The 16,988-nt window shown below is 39.7% G+C and overlaps 1 protein-coding gene across 1 annotated transcript; it reads right to left on the reverse strand.

The window, feature by feature from the left end:
- Positions 1-8,027: 8,027 nt before the first annotated feature.
- LOC128860860 (dynein axonemal intermediate chain 4) lies at positions 8,028-10,986 on the reverse strand. The gene is made up of 4 exons (XM_054098635.1): positions 10,921-10,986; positions 9,423-10,828; positions 8,380-8,592; positions 8,028-8,286 (listed from the first exon to the last, which is right to left on the reverse strand). The coding sequence occupies exons 1-4, from the start codon at positions 10,984-10,986 to the stop codon at positions 8,028-8,030; spliced, it is 1,944 nt and encodes a 647-aa protein (XP_053954610.1).
- Positions 10,987-16,988: the final 6,002 nt, after the last annotated feature.

Raw genomic sequence — 16,988 nt, forward strand, 5'->3', positions numbered from 1 at the left:
ACTTACTCAGAAGGTTTAATGAAATTGACAAAATGATTGTGTTGAACTTGTATATTTTGGTAAAGCAAAATCACTCAAGCGCTTATCTTTGAATAAATTAGAAGTACGAGTAGTAAAGCATACATACAAATGTGATATTTTTGTGAAAATTGGTGTGTGTTTACTTTAATTCAAGGCTTTACAAGTTTAAAATTGATTTGAATTAAAAATAGACCACATGGCTCTTGTAGGACATGTCGAAAATTTAAAGGCCGAGACCCTGAATAGTATTCAGTGAATACCAACGACACAAATTAGGAGTATGGGCATTTTTTTCCTTGTTTACTCCTCTCGAGGGCATAGGGCCTCGACAAGACTCAGTCTTGCGTTGGTTTCGTTAATCTATTAGGTGCGCAACTAAGATCTCGCTGTTTTTTTTATGAAAATACAAATTTATTCTGAAAAAATGGTTACAAGTGAATCATTGAAAGTATTGCCCATCTCTGGCTATTACTTTTCCAATCTTTCTAGTATACCGTTGCGGTAAAAATGTTCCTCTTTTAAGGCTAACCACGGATCAAGCCATTTTTTGATGTCTTCATATGAATGGAACTGCTGGTCAGCTAGACCATGTGCCATCGATCGGAGCAGATGATAATCGGATACCGCAATATCTGGATAATATTTCGGGTGGGGTAGAATTTCCCATTTCAGTGTTTCCAGGTAGGTTTTAACGGGTTTGGCAATGTGAGGCCGAGCGTTGTCGTGCTGTAGAATCACTTTTTCATGCCACTCCTCGTATTGCGGCCGCTTCTCGCGCAGTGCTCAGCTCAATCGCATCAATTGAAGTCGATACCGATCCCCAGTGATGGTTTCGCTTGGTTTTAACAGTTCATAATAAATAACACCAACTTGGTGCCACCAAACACATAGCATAACCTTCGCAGTCTGAATATTCGGCCGAGGCGATGACGTAAGAGCATGACCGGGCTGTCCCCATGACTTTCTTTTCTTTGAATTGCTGTAATGAATCCATTATTTCATCACCCGTCACGATGCGATGAAGAAAATCTTTCCTTTTTTGCCGCTGGAGCAGTTGTTCACAAGCGAAAAAACGACGTTCAACATCCCTTGGTTTTAACTCATAAAGAACCCAAGTCCCCTGTTTCTGAATCATTTCCAAAGCATGCAATCGCTTGGGAATAGATTGGCGGGTAACTTCTAATACTGAAGCAAGCTCATCTTGCGTTTGACATGGATCCTCATTGAGCAATGCCTCCAATTCAGCGTCTTCGAAGGTTTTCGGCCCTCCTTCACGCGGACGGTCGTCAACATTAAAATCACCATCTTTGAAGCGACGGAACCAATCTCAGCACGTTGTTTCACTTAAAGCAGCATCTCCATAAACTTTTTGTAGCTCTCGATGCGCTTCAACCGCCGTTTTTTTCGAATGAAAGAGGAAAATCAAAACTTCCCGCAAATGACGATTATTCGGCACAAAATCAGTCATTTTCACGAAACCAAAAGTATACGATACCAAAACAAAATCACTAATGTGTCGAAGCAGTTTGTTTACCATATGTCTAAGCTTGGTTTATGACGTTCAGGTTATGTTAGTATCGACGAGCACACACTGCTGACGGCATCCACTGATGCAATGTGTAAGTGTGTGTTTTTTCTTTTTATTTTAGAAACAGGGAAAGTAGGTAAATTTGGAAGAGTGCGAGGATCGTGCTTTACGTGGGATTCGAACCCACAACCTCTGGGATGGCAGGCTAGTGCACTTACGCTAGACTATCGAGACCGCTCATGGCATACATTATAGATATTTCGAAATTCTTAAAGATTGATGTTTGGGACCATTGTGACGCAAGTGGTTGATATTCCTCAATTTCTCATCCTTTAACACTGGTAGTTGTTAAAGAATTTTTCATGTGTATGCATCTCTGTAAAAGAGCTAAATATATGCCACCGTATGAAGTTTAGATAAGTGGGCTGGCAAAAATCTAAGAGCTTCAAGACCATTTGCAATTGAATCAAATTTGGGCTTTACCAATAAGAATAGAGTCACCATTTAAAAAATAAAAATTTCAAAATAGTCCTCTTTTAGAAAGATACACTCCTCCCAACGCTCCGGCCATTTTTTGATCCCTCCAAAAATAGTATTTGTTGAACTCCCCAAAATACGCCTCTGTCTCGGCAATGATTTCCTCCTTTGCACTAATTTTTTTCCCGTTAGCTATTTTTTCATGCTATGAACAAGAAAAAGACGCAGCGAGCCAGATAGGGGGAATACGCGGGGTACGGCAGCAATTCATACAGTTTGGCGGCGTTAACTCCGGATGAATGTGCTGGTGCATTATAGTGGTAAAACAGAACCTTTTTTGGCTGTGGCTGTGTCCCCTTAAATTTTTTGTGAAAGCGCTCCAATAACTCACTGTAGTATTGTCCAGTGATCGTTCTTTCCATTTTAAAAAAGATATGAGGATGACGCCCTTCGCATCCCAAAAAATCGTCGCCATGATCTCTCCGGCCGATGGGACTGTCCTCGCCTTCTTTGGAGCAGATTCACCGGGAAAAATCCATGTTTTTGATTGTTGCTTAGTTTCTGGTGAGTAATGATGAATCCAGGTTTCATCAATGGTGACAACTCGACTCAAAAATTCTTTCGGATCTCGCTTAAATTGCTCCAAAAACTGCTTCGAAGTTAACCATCGTATCCGCGGCCATTAATTGCCATTCCGTAACCCCGTCTGCTGGGCATCGTGGTCGCTCCTCATCAAAAACGGATGTTCGCTCACGCTTAAATTCGTTGAACCAATATTTAAATGTGGTCATAGATGGCGAAGCGTCCCCATAGACAACATCCAACTTTGGGGATCCAGACATTTTTTCCCATCCAAAAACAAAAAGCGAATTACCGAACGATACTGGTCTTTTTCCATCTTTGCGAAAATCACGAAACACGCCTCAGATGGTCCGAAATAGATGGCAGTGTTTGATAGATGACGGGTATGACGCTAACACCAACTTCCCTCAGGAACGCCCCCTATTATCAAACACGGATACTTATAGAACTTCGTAAGCAAATATTTTTTTTAAAATAAATTTGAAAGTGTCGGACGTTAAAAGACTTGCCAAATATACAATACAATATATATTTATAGTCCATCCCTAAAATATTTCTTACAAATCTTTTCTTGCTCGAAACATTGCTGGAAGCCCTCTTCAGCGCCTTCACGTCCTGCGCCGCTTTCTCTTTCAAAGCTTTAAGGGACTCAAACCACATTTTTTATATAGATTTTACCTTAACAATTATTAATGATTATGATCAGAGAGAAGATCCCATGGCGTAATAACCGACGATTAAAGCGAATGGTTCTGGGTTTCTGTTCTCGGTTAGAAACATATTAATAGCCCCGTATTGTCTTCCAAAATTCGAGATAGTACGAAAAGATAGTAAAACTAACTGCTAGTTTAACCTTCAATAACCCATCGAAGAGGCTAAATATACCAATATTAACATCTTTTACGTCTTCTTGGCCATATTGAAGGCGTGTATACTACTCAGAAACATTCGAACGTGGTAAGTATTCATTGCCATGCATACGAGTATCTTCATTTACATTAATTATAAGCTTCAGTAGCGGCAAATATATTTACATATACTACCTTGATCAAAAAGTTCCCGTAACAACCGCAAGGTGACGCTCTAAGTCAACTGATTTGAGTTCTGCTTTTTTTTTGTTAGGTTGCCACATCGGTCAAAACATTCCTACCAAAATTTTACAGCCATCGCTTGACATTTGTAAAAGGTACGCCGTCTTGAGTAAATCTACCTCTGCACGTGTTTTCGATTTTTACAGCTTTAAAAATGGATTTGTATTTGCAACAACGAGTTTGCATAATAAAAGTTTACCATTATAGAGCTGGCAGAGAACTTGACCATTGCTTATGTAGTTAATGATTTGGGACAACGCGGTGCAACGTTGATATCGCCAAAGACATGACTTTCAAGGCTAAATCCGAGCCAACATTTATGAAACGTATCATTACTGGAGACGGGAGGTGGGTTTATGAGTAGGAAACGCAATCCAGACATAAAACAAGTGAGTGAAGAGCTCCAAATGAACCAAGACCAAAAAAATTACGCCTTTTTAAGTCAAAAAAGAAAGCGAGACTCACGGTTTTTATGGATTACATCGATATTGTGCATCACAAATTTTTGCGAGAATATCAGATGGTTAATAAGGATTATTATTTTGGCGTTATGAGGCGTTTACGTGAAGTAATTCTCCATAAACGAACGGATTTGTTGGAAAGGAACTCGTGGAATTTGCACCATGATAACGCACCGTCGCACAGCGCCTTCATTATTCGTAAATTTTTGACCAAGAACGAAACGAATACCATCCAATAGCCATTGAGTTCAGCTGATATGGCTCCCTGCGACTTTTTTCTGTGTGACCGAGTCGAAAAACCATTGGAAGGAATGAGTTTTAACAGCCGAAAGAAGGTAATGGAACAATTGAAAATGGCTCTGAAAAAGAGTTACGGAAAATGGAGTCCCAAAAAAGTTTCGAGAGGCGGATCAAACGCTGGCATAAGTGCGTGGCAGTTGATGGGGAGTACTTTGAAGGCGATAATATCACTTTTAAGGAATAAACTTGTATTTTAATTTTTAATAATATTAATTTTTATTAATATATTGGGGACCTCTATAGTTTTTGCCGTCATTGAACGGCAGATAGTTTTTTTTTATGAGACAGATAATTTTATTTATACAGCGAGAAGCTGCTAACTGGCACTGAGGAGTTGATAATTGCGGCCGCTGGACTTGAAGCTTGTGTTGTAGATAACTCCACTAAGCGCTTCTTTCGAATTGTTGCTTAGAAATGTCAGCAGTGATACTAGCGGTGATACCAATGATGAAGAGATGAGCTCCTCCAACAGCGTCTTACCTAGTCCGTCTTACCTAATCTCTACTTCCATATAACATAAAATCCATGATGGAAAAAGTGCGAGTGATGACAAACTGATACTGGTCCCACAAAATTTGAGGTCGGTTTCTAACGTCCAAAGAAACTTAGACTTAAAACTAAATAGATTGGTTGAAGTGCAGGAGAAGTTGTTAGTAGTACAGAAGCGAACGCTGGCTCTCACCGCATTCATTATTGATTGCCAGCACGAAATGAAAATATAGTAATAAATACCGGGTTTATTTTAGCCCTGAAATTCAATTGAGTAAAGTTTTTGTTCATCTCCAGGAATTAAGTTTTGTCCTACTCTTTTTCACTGGAGCTCAGGTAAAATAATATTTAAATTCGGATCCGTATTTGAATTTTGTTTATGTTCTTATGTACAGGGTGGGCCAAATAAGACCTACTAATGACTAAAGACTACTGCCTAGCAGTATGCGCAGTTGCTCCTTCTTGTTGAAACCACAAATTAGGATACTGCTCCGCCATTGGCCGCAAAAAGTTTTCTATCAATGTTCTGTAAGAAGCTCCTGAAATCGATTCCGGCGTTGCATCCTCAATTTGGAAGAAATATGGACCGATAACTCTACTGGCCACAACACCGCACCAAACAGTACTTTAGATGGGTGCAACTGATGTTGGTGTGGATGATCTTGGCCCCTTGGATTTTCAGATCCCCACAATCTATAGTTTTGTTTGTTGTCATAACCATTTAAATGGAAATGCGCTTCAGCCGACATCAAAACATTGTTTAAAATATCAATTTGTGTGGCTAATTGTGTAAGAATAGAAAAACTCGATAAGTTCAACGCGTTGTGTTGTACTGTAGGGTTCCACAATAAATTTCCAACAATTCAAATATAACCTAATATATAAAAAAAGAAAAATAAATATGTCAAAAAATAAAAAAATTATTTGTGCTTAACATTAGTAGGTCTTATTTGACCCACCCTGTATAACTTTTATAAAGTACGATCAACTACTTTTAGGTTATTTCCATCGCAGCACAAAGTGTAATCAGGTTAAAGGAGATTGGCTTCTGAAGGCAATCTCTCAAGGGACATGATAGTGTTTTCGGGCAGTTAACACCGTATTCCTCCGAACTTCGAACAGAAGATCTCTCTATCCGCAAACTAGAGTGTGGGGGCCATACTAATGCAATCTTTCCAAATAGTTAGGATTGGATCGAGGGGGAAATCTGAACCGAAGCTTGCACCTCTGTCTTCACTGACGATTCCAAGATGGAATCAGGAGTCGGAGCAGGGGTTTTCTCTAAATCAGCTAAATTATCTATCTCCTTTAAACTGCCCAATACTGGTAGTGTTTTTCAAGCAGAAGTCTTTCTGATCCTGCAGGCATGCAAAATGCTTAGGAAACGCGAGAGCGGGGGAGATATTAACATTTTCTTCGATAGTCAAGCCGCGATCCAGGCTCTGACGACGCCATGGTGCAGAACGAAACTAGTAAACTCCTGTAAGGAGGAGATAAAATCTCTTGGGTGTGCAGGTAACATCTCTCTGATCTGGGTTCCAGGACATGGTATCAATGATAGAAATGTAATTGCTGATTAGCTAGCCAGGAAGGGGACTAAATTGGCCTCATAGACCTCCTACCCGGTCATCGGCATCCCCCTGACTTTTGTTAAATGGGAACTGCACAAATTATTTCTCAGGAAAGCGCAAAAAAGATAAAGCTCCATTTCTTCATGTGCTATTTCGAAAACCCTTTGGTCACTGTACAATATAGACTTGGGGACTCCACGCTATTCAATTTCCAAGCTCGCAGCTATGTTTACCGGTCATTGGACGGTCGGCACACACACGGAAAAGCTAGGGTTATCATTTAACCCCCATTGCAGAAGCTGTGGGGACCTTTTAGAGAAAAATACTGTTGAGCACTTTCCTTGTAAATGTCCGGGTTTGGCAGCTAGACGATTAAGATCACTGGGTGCTCCTTTCTTCGACAGCCTGGGCAGTGCGCCAACCTAAATCCAATCAACCTTCTCCATTTTATCAACAGCTCTGGCTGGCTGCAGATATCTGCCTGTTGGAGGTCTCATAATGGTATCAAAACGGAGCTTTAGTGTTACTTGAGGAGTGCCAGACTGGCACTTCAACCATTTCACCTACCTACCTACCTACCTGCGATCGACGACCACGTTGAAGTCAGCAAACCTTTGCTTCGCTAGAATGGTATTTTTACTGTTTTTTACCTCCTGTCATCAAACAAACAGTTGGCGCACTCGCGTATCGGCACCCACGTCACTGTTGACAATTATGATTTCGAGGTTGTAAAGGACTTCGTATACTTAGGAACCAGCATTAACACCAATAACAATGTCAGCCTTGAACGTAGAATCTCTCTTGCCAACGAGTGCTATTTTGGACTAAGTAGGCAATTGAGTAGTAAAGTCCTCTTTCGACGAACAAAACTAACACTCTACAAGACTCTCATCATGCCCGTCCTAACGTATGGCGCAGAAGCGTGGACGATGACAACATCCGATGAAGCGACGCTTTGAGTGTTCGAGAGAAAGATTCTGCGTAAGATTTTTGGACCTTTGCACGTTGGCAACGGCGAATATCGCAGACGATGGAACGATGAGCTGTATGAGCTTTACGACGACATAGACATAGCGCAGCGAGTAAAGATCCAGCGGCTATGTTGGCTGGGTCATGTTGTCCGAATGGATACAAACGCTCCGGCTCTAAAAGTATTCGATGCGGTACCAGCTGGTGGTAGTAGAGGAAGAGGAAGGCCTCCTCTGCGTTGGAAAGATCAGGTGGAGGATGTATTTGCTTCACTTGGTGTGTCCAATTGGCGCCGGTTAGCACGAGAAAGAAACGGCTGGCGCGCTTTGTTAAACTCGGCCAAAAAAGCGTAAGCGGTTATCGCGCCAATTAAGCAGAAGAATAAATAGAATACCATGAAATTTTAACAGCTTTTTTTTAAGATTAGTACTAACTGAGAAAGAGTTGAATGCAATAAAACTGGTGCCATCTATGTGTTAGTCCCGGGACTTTTCAGCCCACGTGTTATTATTGTATATTTAATATTTTTTCCATTGCCTTAGTGCGTACCCTGTTGTGGTTTTTTACGCCTTTTACTACGTTTTTTTGGTCTAAATCTAACATGTTCTGGATATCCAAAGAAGCCGATACTCTTCACCTTATGTTTCATCTTTTTATCATTGGACAGCAAGCTGAGAATTGATTTTTCCAATTGATCGTACTGATAGTATGCCGGAAATGGCATATCTTCGAAAGCCATCATCAAAACGCTTCCAGCTTCATTGCCTACAGCTAATGAGCGACTACAAAGCGATAATCTAAAAATATGGTTAATATGTAGAGAAAAAGTAAGTAAGAAGAAGTTGAATATTGAATTTGATGATTGAAAATCGTAAAGTCAAACTGCTTACTTGCAACACGTATAATTTTCACCATTTAATCTTGTAGATGACATTGGCCTCAATATGCTTTGCTTGATATCCCAAACATCAACCGAGTTACGACTCAATGAAACGATAACTGTGGAATGTGTACGACTCCAGAATGCGCAGTGTATAGGCTGTACTTGGTGCTTTAATGTGATTATCGGCTGGAAAATATCATCCAACCAAATTCTTACTGACCTGCAAGTAAATTTTTATAATTAATATTTCGAAAATATCTTTCATCATTTTTACTTTAAAGTTTCTGCATTCGCAGCAAAAGTCATGCATACCAACAACAGGTTCTCTGCAGAATTTATGGGGTTAGGCGTAGTCAGAATTTTCAAAAAATCGGAGTTTTTTGCATTTTCTTAAAGTATAATATCTTAAAAATATTGTGTGAAAATTTGGGGTGAATCCCACAAATATTTTTCGAGTTATTCAACAATTAACAAAGGGCGCTCCGGCAATCGATAGCAAAACTGTAAATGCGTTTTTCTCAAAACTACGTTTTTTTAACTGGTGATCACTGTAACTTAAAAACCGCTTGGTAGATTTCAATAAAATGTATACTGCTTTTGAAAAACATAAAAAACTCATGCCTGATCGAAGGATTTTTTTTTTTCAAAAATTTCGATTTTTTTTAAACAATTAATTGTCGGTTTTTTTTTGGAAAATCTGAAAAATATTTCCTAAGGACGCCATATTTTGGTCATTTTGAAAAAAGATGCTTCGATCAGGCACAAGCTTATCTATAAATAAAACTAATTTCTCTTGACCGATTGATTTTAGATGAATCTCCAAGGACTTGTGATGATCACCGCAAGAGACTTCTGGAGAAACGGGCTCCACCCAAACAGCGATAACTCTTACAATTATTACTTTTTTTATTGAAATTTTGCTAAGGTCAAGTCAAAACATGAGTATTAGTGCTATGTTTTTATTTTTGTAACTGACTAGCAAAAACAAAACGACAGAAAATCACAATTTTTTCGGGCCTCTAACTACCCCTAACCCCTTATTGCACTCACCAATCATTGCCACAGGTTAAATAGAGTTTCGGTGACCACGGCGAATAGTCCATTGCATTGGCACCGGCTTCCTGCACTTGCAGTACGCTCAAGTGTTGGCGCGGATAGTGTGTTGAGCACTTATGTAGACAGCCCTCGTCGGTAAGTACATAGTAAATATCGGCTTGTGTGGGACTTAAACATAGGTTCAAGCCCTGTGGATGACGATTAGCTTGCAGAAGCTCACGCGCTCTCTCCAACTGTATACCCTCAGGTTTGGCTTCGATGCGATCCAACAAAACGAGCTGATTCGCCAATAAGTGTGGACTATTAATGATACTATATTTTGTTACGGAACCATCACGGGAGAGCGCCAAAAAGGGTTCGACGGAGTAATTTCCGTCAATCCGTTTATTTTGCGTAATCCATTTTATAGCCACAATTGGCTCACAATTATGTAGAGTGCGGCGATCTGTAATGGCTATAGGAGGTGCTTCGAGCTCAGTTATGTTCAGCACTTCAATTGTGCCATTCGACAATCCGACGGCTAGTAATTGTGGATTATAAGGAGAAAACTCTACGGTCATGACTGGAATTTCGTATTTGTAGTACCTTTCTGGATTGATCGGGTTTTTTATACTCCAAATACATACACAACCATCTGCGTTCGCATTGTCATCTCTGAATGTATAGACGCCATATGCCACGGCTAGTAAGTCACCATTGTGTGGACACCAGCTAAGATCGGCAACAGCCTTTTGCTGATCACCGGCCAATGTGTGTGGCAATTGGAATCGCCAAAGCAGCTCTACCCGATAACGGTAGTTAACTTGTGCAGTCAGCGGATCTGGCATGCGCATATTACGAAACCGTCGCTGTTGATGCTCGAATACATTGCCCGCAAGCACACGCATGGTTAACATAAGCGCCAAGCGGAAACTTTGCTGTTGGTTAATGTCGATGAATGTATCCTTGCCTTCCACTTTATAGGTGGTGATTTCCATTTTCTTATGCTCATCCAACTCAACACTTTTCGTTGTAGCCTGTAAATCTTTATAGGTGTCGAACATTTCAAAATTCGACACATATGAGGCAACATTGTCAGTGCGAATGCGTTCGGTGTTCACATCGCGACTTTTGTAGAGAAGTGCGGTAGTTTGTGCTTCGGCGTCGATTGTGCGACGCCGCCTACCCTGAGCAGAAGTTAAGTAGTCATAGCGTTCATTGTCCTCTGAAACTGCTTTGCCTTCTTCAGTATCTGCCAGTACAGTTAAGCTACGTTGTTCGAAAAGTAGAATTTCGCTAGTTTTTTGGAGTGTTACTTTAATATGTTTAGGCCGGTATTTAGCAGAATCAACCAAGGAGTGTGCGGATTTTACTGTTTTCGCAAAAGTTTTGAGTTCGCCCAACTGTTTGTTCATAGTAATCTATGCAATATAATATTTTTCGGATTATATTTACAAATAAACAGAAGAGTATGCATTGAATTATTTTACTATAAAATTCTTACTGAACTTACACCTCTTTGAATATCCGCCAACGTTACACACATTGGATCCAATCTGATTGTCTTATTATTGGCCATTTTAATTTAACAAATTGACTATTAAACCTTCTTTTTTATATTTTGTCTGTAATTTAGAAAACCCGAATGCGAACTAAATTTGCAAAAGACAGTGCCGCCTAGTGTTGTTTTTATGTGCAGTAAAATGTTATGACAACAATTTGTGGTTGCTGGGAGATAGAAAAATATCAATAGGCGGTAAATAACTGGAGTTGGTGTAGGTATAGGGTGATTTAAGGATGATGCAGATGGCTGACTAATATGTTAAATGGCACATTTTTTTTAAGGCAGTTTTATTAAACATTTTGGCTTATAAAACTAATATTCTTCAAAATAGGACCCTTGAGCGTCAATACACCGCTGGTAGCGGTTCTTCCACTGCAGGAAACATTTTTTAAACTCATCCGCCGGAGTTGCGTTCAATTCGGCTGTCACAGTTTTTTGGAGCGCCTCGATGGAGTCGAAACGCCTCCCCTTCAGCTTTCTTTTCTGGCGCGGGAACAAGAAGAAGTCCGTAGGGCACAGGTCTGGGCTGTAGGGAGGGTGAGGAAGCACCGGAACCCCCATCTTCCCCCCGGTTCACATCTTCATCTGTTTGCGTCGTCGAAGGCCTTACAGATCGCTGTTCGTCTTTGACGTCCTCCCGGCCTTCCTTGAACGACTTGTGCCACCGTTTTACCTGTGCACTGGACAGAGATTGGTCCCCGTAAGCCTCCTTGAGTAGCCCAATGGTTTCGGTACTCGTTTTGTTTAGCTACACGCAAAATTTGATCGAGTAACGTTGCTCCAACGATCGCTGCATTTTCGCCACTGCAAAATCCTAACACACTTTTAAAACAGCTTTCACGCGCGGAGCGATGTTGACTGCACCGCTGTTGCCAGCGAACTGGGCCCGGTTTCTAGGGGGGCGATCATTTTCCCACACCAGCCGATTCGGTTTATTCGGTTCATCCTTCAGGATGTCGGTACAAGCCTTTTGGATGGCCTCTACGGACGCAAAACGTTTTCCATTCATAGTCAAATGCAAATTTACGAATAGGCAGAAGTCACAGTGAGCCATATCAGGCGAATACGGTGAGTGATTGATGGTTAAAATGCGATAAATGTGATTTCTAATCAAAAAATCAGTCACAAGAGTGGATCGATGAGATGGTGCTTCATCATGCAATAAGCGCCAGCTTCCTCCTTCGCGGTATTCAGGGCGAATTCGACGAATGTGATGCAACAAGCGCTGCAAAACGCCAAGATAGAAAATTGCATTGACGGTTTAGCCCGTTGGCACGAACTCCTTGCGGTTCCCTTGGAACCGTAAAAACAAATGAGCATCGACTTGATTTGTGACTTCTCCAAATGCGTTTTTTTGGATGGTGGCTCGTCTGGGGCCTTCCATACGGCACTTTAAAGCTTAGTTTCAGGTTCCACTTGAAACACCACGTTTCATCACCCGTTACAATGATGTAAAAGAAGTTCTCTCTTTTACTCACCTCTTTAATAAGGTCTTTCGAATGTTGGATTCTGAGCAATTTTTGGTCCTCAAATAACTTGTGCGGATTGAGACGTGCACAGACCTTTCGTAAGCCCAAATTATCAGTTAAAATGCGATAAATCTATGTTTCGGAGATATTCAACTCCGATTCCACGAATTTCAACTATGATTTCGGTTCATGTTTGATAAATTTACGAACAAATTCGATGGAGTTTTCGGTGATTACTGATTTTGGGCGGCCCATATGTTCATTGTCATTTATAATATGTCCTCACAACCAAATCTAAAACGTTTAAATCAGTCATGAACTCTGGCACGAGATAGACAATCATTGCCATAAATTTTTGTCATCAATTCAAATGTTTCGGTACGCGATTTCGTTTACCGATTTTAAAACAAAATTTGATATTAGCTCTTTGTTCGAAACTCATTTTTGTACCGATGACACAAACATACTGGCACTTTAGACGCAATAATTTCGCTTTCAGTGAACCGAGTGTCACCAAGCTTTCACTAGAAGTCACCTATGGATGTAACTTCAACCTCACTAACTTATTAAAAAGAAGGCGCCATCAAAAACATTTTCATAACGCTAGTCTTGTTTATTTTGTAGGTACTACAAGCTTTGGCAAACTTAGTCATGGAGCAATACTCAGTTGAACAACGCTTAAAAGTGATTCAAATGTTTTACGCAAACAGTAGACTGCCCTGCATTACGAATAGGAGCACTATGAGCCACATGTTTACGTAACAATAAAATAATATAATATTCGAGTAATGAAAATTCACACCTCCACTGGATCGTAGTCTTCGAAAATGATGCTGTTAACGCATCATTATACGGTGGACGGTGAAGGTTTTCGTAACATTAAAATAAACTTTGTAAAGCGTAAATTAGATGACATCGACTCGGACAATATGTATGTTTCCTGGAGAAGCCTGGAGGTCTAATGACCGTCCGAGATCTTGCGATTCGATACTACTCAACTTTCTTCTCTGGGCAAAGTGAAAAGTATGATCTGTGCCAATAACTCGAGTCGATTTCCGAGCTGGACAATAAAATCATCATCATCATCAGCGCTTCCTGTTTCTCCCACTGGAGCATAAAGCCTCAGTAAAACGCCTCCATCTGGTTCTATTTTTTGCAAGAAGACTGATTTCGTTCCAAGTTTTTCCTGACATTTCAACTTCCTTCTGGACCGTAGGTAGGTAGGTAGGTGAAATGGTTGATGTGCCGGTCTGGCACTCCTCAAGTAGCACAAAAGGACCGTTCTCCTCCAAGAAATTTTTGGACGACCAACTTTGCGAACACCTTGTGGATTCCAATCAGGTGCTTGAAGACACATTTCATTTGCGTTTTTCTAAAGCATATGCCCTATCCTCCTCCACTTTCGTAGTTTTACCATGTTAGCAAGCTCTGAATTTTGCACCTCTCGCATACATCGTCGTTACTTATGATGTTGCGTAAACATCTGCGTAGACATCTGTTTGGAAAATAAAATCATACCTACATGCCATAAATGATATACAGCTCAAACTATGCCAAAATGTCATCGAAAATTTTTAAATGCGCATTTAGAGTAAAAAACATGAGGAAATAAAAACAAATCATTTCGACAAATTTTGTTGTGTGTTTTATTTATAAAAGAAAATCTGCGGCCTTATTGTGCCACCCTATATATACAAAACACGCACAAACAAACATAGGCTCGCCAGCTAATTGCATATTTTAAAGGGTTTCTTAAGTACAGTCTTTTTAAACGAACCGATTTTATTTCAAAATAAAATATTTCAGCTGGTATTGCCACTTGCGAAGCGAGTGAGATGCGAAGTGTATTCGCCATAAAATGGCGAAAATTTGCTTGGTAATGGGTGAAAAAATTCGAGCTGTTGGGACAAGTTAATGATGTAAGAAATAAAACCCGTGCACGTCGCTCAAGAACAGCCCAAAAATACTGTTGTTGTAGCCGAAAGTGTTGAAGAAAACCCAGGTTTGTCCATTCCCCGTCGTTCTTTAGAATTAGGCCTTCCACAAACGTCATTACACCGTATTTTGCATTAAGATTTGGGTCTTAAGGCTTTTAAAGTCCATTTAATACAAGAACTCAAGCCGGCCGATCATCAACAACGTCGTGTCTTGAAAATGATCCGGAACTCCATCGAAAAATCATCTTGAGTGACGAGGCCAATTTCCACCTCGGTGACTTCATCAACAAGCAAAATTGTCGGATTTGGGGGTCAGAAACACCAAGAGTTATTGTTGAAAAGCCTCTCTATCTTCAACGTGTGTCTGTTTGGTGCGGCTTATGGTCCGGCGGAGTCATTGGACCCCACCAATTTTTAGCCCATGGGTTACAATAATCAAAGAAAACGGCCAGCGATCGACATTGTTGTGATTTTTTGTGCCTTGGCGCCTCTGGGGGTGCTTCCCCTAATAGTTGGTTCATTTCGATGCCATATACGTAGAAACATATCTCTAGATCGGTCATCAGACCTCCGGTAGCATTGGATAAAAGCTATCGCTAAGCTTTCCGATGCTGTTTTAGTAACAAATCGCTCTGCACTGCACTCAACGCTAATTTGCTAACTCTCTGAATCTCCCACGATAAGCTTCGAGTACAATTTAGTTAACTTTGTTTATGTTTTTGGCAGTCACAGAGGTGAGGGCTTAACATATTTGAGCAAGGCTGCTTTAGTAACGCACCTCTTTTCCCATTCACATCGCTTGCATTAGATAAATTAGATAGTAACGCACTGTGTATTCAAAAGATATCTGTGTTTTGTTTCTAATATTGTGTTGTTGCATTCATTATATGTACATATAAATTAAAAAAAAAAAAAAAATATTGCAGTTGCACATTTCAGACAAATTCATTTCGAAGCAGCACGCGATTCAATGTTTAAATATGTATACATATATGTACATCTATCCCTGCATAGTTTTTTAATTTATGCTATTGTAATGCAAGCATAGCTCACCTGTGAATTATTGGTATACGTATATATGTACATACTTTTATGTGTGTGCTGCAATACATAACTATGAAAATAAACCCATTTAAAAATTCATGCATACATACGCGTATGCACTCACATACTAATGCAATTGTGTGTAGGTTATCGAAGTTTCGGTTCATTATTAATGAAATTGTTTTTGTGGTGGTGCTAGGAAGTTTCGCGCTTCGATAATTCGCGTATTTTGTTTATGCAACTCATTACATTGCAAGCATTGCATTAGACACGCTTGCTTTGGTCAGAGTAGCAAATGGCAAGAATGGCTTAGAGGGTTTGGAAAATGTTTTAACATGCGAGAAATATGTTCTTTCTTCAGTAAAGTTTATATAATATACAACATATGTATTTACATAACTGCTTATGTACGGCGAACATTTAAAAATTTCCTTACTCTTTGTCTAAAGCTTGAGCAATGACGTGCTTCAATCTAATGTCTTTCAATGTACACAAAAATGGTGTGGTGTATGTATTAAATCTAATTATGTACTAAATTCATCGATTTGTATGTACATACACTTGTGTTCAAAATAATAGCAGCGTGGGCTACTGCAAAATTTTGACTATCGTGTACTCTCTCCTAACGGACACCTCTCTTAAATGTACCGCAAAACTCTACTGGGATTTTTTTAAGTTTTTCCTTTTTAGTTCTCTCATAAGGGGTTAGGGGTAGTCAGAGGCCCGAAAAAAAGGTTATGATTTTCAATAATTTTTGTTTGCTGGTCAATTGATTTATTTTACAAAAATAAAAACATAGCATTGATACATCATGTTTTGATTTGACTTTACCAAAATTTCAAAAAAAAGAGGTTGTCTGTAAAGTCGGTTAACTGACGATAGTTTAATGTGACAACGTCATAAGAAAATACTGATGTAATGGTTACAATTTTCAAAACAAAATTTTAATTTTATTTGTTTGATAGATATTTTGTATGGATATAGAGGAGGTAAATGGAATCGCAAGTTTACACAAACGTGAAAAATGACAAAACATTTATCAAATTCAGGAAAGATATGCTCAATTTCGATTGTGCATCGGACGTTAATAAGTCAACAACACTAAGAGGCGACATCATCGATTTGACTTTTTCAAGACACATTACACTCGAAACACTCCCTTTCATTTCCTACTTTTCCTATCATATCATGTCGTAGAAAATAGTTTCGTATATCGTAATAACGCACACAAACCAAAATATAACAAAACACAACATAACAACATAACATAACATAACATAACATAACATAACATAACATAACATAATGTTAATATAACATAATCACTTTATTGTTTTTCAAAATATTCTCCATGAAGATCTATACACTTTTGCATGCCTTTGAACCATTTGTCGAAGCACTTTTGCCACTCTGAATGAGGTACCTCCAAAACATGCATTGTGAATGCCGCAACCGCTTCTTCAGGTGTCGAAAAACGTTGACTTCTCAGTTTGTTTTTTACGTACGGGAATAAAAAGAAGTCATTCGGTGCCAAGTCAGGACTATACGGCGGATGACCCATTAATTC

Source organism: Anastrepha ludens, chromosome 4 (genome assembly GCF_028408465.1).
Source record: "Anastrepha ludens isolate Willacy chromosome 4, idAnaLude1.1, whole genome shotgun sequence".
NCBI lineage: Eukaryota > Metazoa > Arthropoda > Insecta > Diptera > Tephritidae > Anastrepha > Anastrepha ludens.